This window comes from Pseudomyrmex gracilis, unplaced genomic scaffold (assembly GCF_002006095.1).
Source record: "Pseudomyrmex gracilis isolate BER0280 unplaced genomic scaffold, ASM200609v1 scaffold_673, whole genome shotgun sequence".
Taxonomy (NCBI): Eukaryota; Metazoa; Arthropoda; class Insecta; order Hymenoptera; family Formicidae; genus Pseudomyrmex; species Pseudomyrmex gracilis.
This window is the reverse complement of record NW_018021257.1, coordinates 39,849-43,273: the sequence shown is the minus strand read 5'-3', so window position 1 is coordinate 43,273 and position 3,425 is coordinate 39,849. Positions and strand designations below refer to the sequence as shown.

At 27.8% G+C, this 3,425-nt stretch overlaps 1 protein-coding gene across 1 annotated transcript; it reads left to right on the top strand.

Moving 5' to 3' along the window:
- Positions 1-1,032: 1,032 nt before the first annotated feature.
- LOC109861278 lies at positions 1,033-2,425 on the top strand. The gene is made up of 5 exons (XM_020440854.1): positions 1,033-1,214; positions 1,355-1,522; positions 1,621-1,738; positions 1,974-2,101; positions 2,169-2,425. Exons 1-4 carry the CDS (start codon positions 1,095-1,097, stop codon positions 1,997-1,999), a joined length of 432 nt encoding a protein of 143 aa, XP_020296443.1. The 5' UTR covers positions 1,033-1,094; the 3' UTR covers positions 2,000-2,101; positions 2,169-2,425.
- The last annotated feature ends 1,000 nt before the right edge of the window (positions 2,426-3,425 follow it).

The following is a 3,425-nucleotide window of genomic DNA, read 5'->3' as shown; positions in this document are numbered from 1 at the left end:
TTATTAAGAGATTAGAATACAATAGTTTTTTTATTTAGTTTCTTATGCGGTGTCATTTTGTTCTCAAGTGTTAGTACATTTCTAAAGAGCGTTCTACAATAATATATTAGTAATAAATCAGAAGTCAGAAGCAAGAAATTGACTAATCACAATCGATTATTCTTCTGTGATTTGACTGTGAGTGGTCAATATCTTGCTTCTGACTTCTGATTTATTACTAATATTTTATTGTAGAAGGCCCTTAATGCTAGAATAAAATGTGTTAGGTGTTTGGAACTAAGTCGCTTACGATGAAATCGTGTATTAAGTAAGTATATAAAGTGTTTTTTGCAAGAGAGATGTTACTTTAAAAAAAAAAGAAGTAGAGCAGTGTTAAGTGTAAAATAAAATGTTACAAATTACCGTTACTTATATTTGTACAGTTTGTTACGTTTTAATAGTTTTAGAATGATAATAATAATCGTACATATCCAGAACACCGAATCTGTCGAAGTCGAAACAAATTTTGCCAAACGCATGTTACAAATTTTATTAGCAGAAAGACATCAAATATGATGCAGAGCTTGTTTTGTCTGGCAATGTTTCAAAAATGCTAGCAAAAATATGTTCAAGCTTGTTGACAAAATATAAGAGCAACTTGCTGGCAAAAACCAAGCAAAGCTGTGTCGTGTTGCGCAAATCTTGCTTCATATTTGGCGTCAAATTGGTCTCAGACCAAAATATGTTTGAATATGTATCAAGCTTTGCTCGGTTTTTGCTAGCAAGTTGCTGTTACTTTTTGTCGACAAGCTTTGGCAACAAAATCGAAGCCTAATGCGGACACAGTTGATACTACTTTGCTGAGTAGTTTTGTTTAAAATTGCTAACAGTTTGCCGACAAATTGCGAACAAATTGTTTACTGGGTATTGGTATAAAATATCGATATATTATCAAATATGTCTGTAACACTTATAGCGATATCAAAGTACATTTGCACTTTCAAATTATTATTATGCAAAGCATACTTTATATATAGCATATTAAATTTGTTAAATTTTTTTCTCAGGTTTGGTACATGTCACTTTATTACAATTAATTGTAGGTTACGCCAGAAATGTCAACAATTATACAGAAACTTGAAATCAAAAATTGTGTAGCTTTTACTAGTTTTAGACTGTTATCGTATACATACCATTTTTTTCGTGGAATATGTAGGTTCGTACCTTATGTAAAAGTAAGTTATTGTACTATACATATATATTTTACATATCTATACGTATTTATACATATCTATTGTATTGTACTATACACATATACTTTTACACACACATTGTTTATAACGACATAAAACTTTATTAAAAATATAAATTTTAGCAATTGATCTTGAATGATGTTTTATTGGTTCAACAATCGACATTTTTGACAAATATAAGTAACCTTACAAAACTTCAGAAACTTAAAATAATTTCATGTTTTTGTTTACGGGGATTTACTTCAGACATAGATTTATTTCCTTTCACTTGTAACTGCCAAAAAGTAAAGGTATTGTTTATTCTAAAACATTAATAGTTCTGCATTTTATTTACTACTGCGGAATCACATTTTTCTAGACATGTTTTTTTCTTTTTTTCTTTTTATAGATTCTGGACTTTCGAAACACAGCAATAGAGGAAAAGTTAGTTGAATGGTTTTGTCAAATTGAATTTTTAGAGGAACTGTATCTAGATTGTCCTAAATATTTAAAAAACGAATGGTCAAGTGAGTCATTAAAAGAGTTACAAAACTTTTATCACAAAGAATATATTCCTTTGCATCAGTTTGATGAGAAGTTGTATAACTTTTTATATACAGTAGAAGTATGTCTTCTCTCTTTTTCGTTTTCTTTATTTTTGCCTCTCAAACATACACGCTTGCATGTATTGTTAATAGTATTAACACAATTGATCAATTTCTTGTTGCGCACTAAATGATAATATAACTTTTTTTGCTTTAGCCTCTTCTTTCCAAAGACAGAGTTGAAGAAATAATCAGTTACAAAAACGAGATTTTCCAGAACTATTTGTTGTCAAATATTAGTCGGTATATAAGTAGATGTAATAATTTGAAGAAATTACATATTAGGTAAATCTTAAGTCTAGACACCAAAACCAAAACTATTTTAAACACTGATGTTTTTATTTCGGCTTAGACATTATTCGCATGTTACTAGAACGGATATCAATATGGCTTTGACATTACCAGACTTAATAGAGTTGGATATAACTGGTTGTTCTGTAACTCTGGAGGATGTGAAACACTTTGAATCACAAAGATCTAATGTTCAAATTTATTCATCATTTAGTAAACCACATAAAAAATATGAGACTATGAATAGATAAGTATTCACTTTAAGTCAATGTGACATAGATAAAAAAAAACGAGTTAGAAACGAGAATCGTTTTATATCCCGATAAAAAGTAGTACTTGATATTGCAATTATCTGATTTATTATAACAAAACTGTAATTATCGTATATGAAAAAAGTAATTGTGCAATAAGATCACAAGTATGTAATCGTAATAATTGTAACTGCAATTATAATTATTACTAAACTTTGTAATATCTTAAGTTTATTTAATATGAGAACTTTTAAACTTATAATGTTAAAATCTAAGAAAAACCAAAAATATTATTAATGTATTCAAATTTTTATAGAACAGATAAAAGATAATCAAGTTTAGGTATATACATTCATTGATTGTGAACAAATGATATTTTCGTGACATGTCGACACTAGAATCGCAATTTGAAAAAATGTGATCTTATAAGGAAAATTATTGTAATTTTAATTTTATTATTTTATATTTCAGTAGCGCGGAATGTTTTAATTATTGTGAGAAACTGTGATAAACTTATACTAAATATAAGATCCGTTTATGATGACTAAACTTGATTTGCATTACGCTAGGTATAAAACTTGTAAAGGTTAATATTAAAATAAAAGAAATAATAAAATAAAATCAAATATGAAATACAAAAAATCTTTTTTTTCATTATAAACAATGTGTGATTGTGTGTTACATTACAAAAAAAATTGACCATAACAAATACCAAGTCGTAAAACTGGTAAATTAAAAAATTCAGTAATATAATATTTTATATAAACTTGTTTCGACAGGTATGGTCTATTTTTTATATTCAGTTAAATAATGTATATATATATGTATTATACATACTACCATAATCAAAAAATAACCGGAATTTTTAATTTAAACCTCGCGGGCTTATCGGTTTAGAATTCTGTTGTTTGTGTTACGTTGGTAGCACTGTTACGGACACCCATGCCAAGCTTCTGCTTATTAGCTGTTCATTTTCCTTTATGACAGTGATTTCTTTACATCAAGTTTTTACGTCGCGGCGATTTTTACAATGGATTCAAAACTTGAACAACGTTCTTGCATTAAAT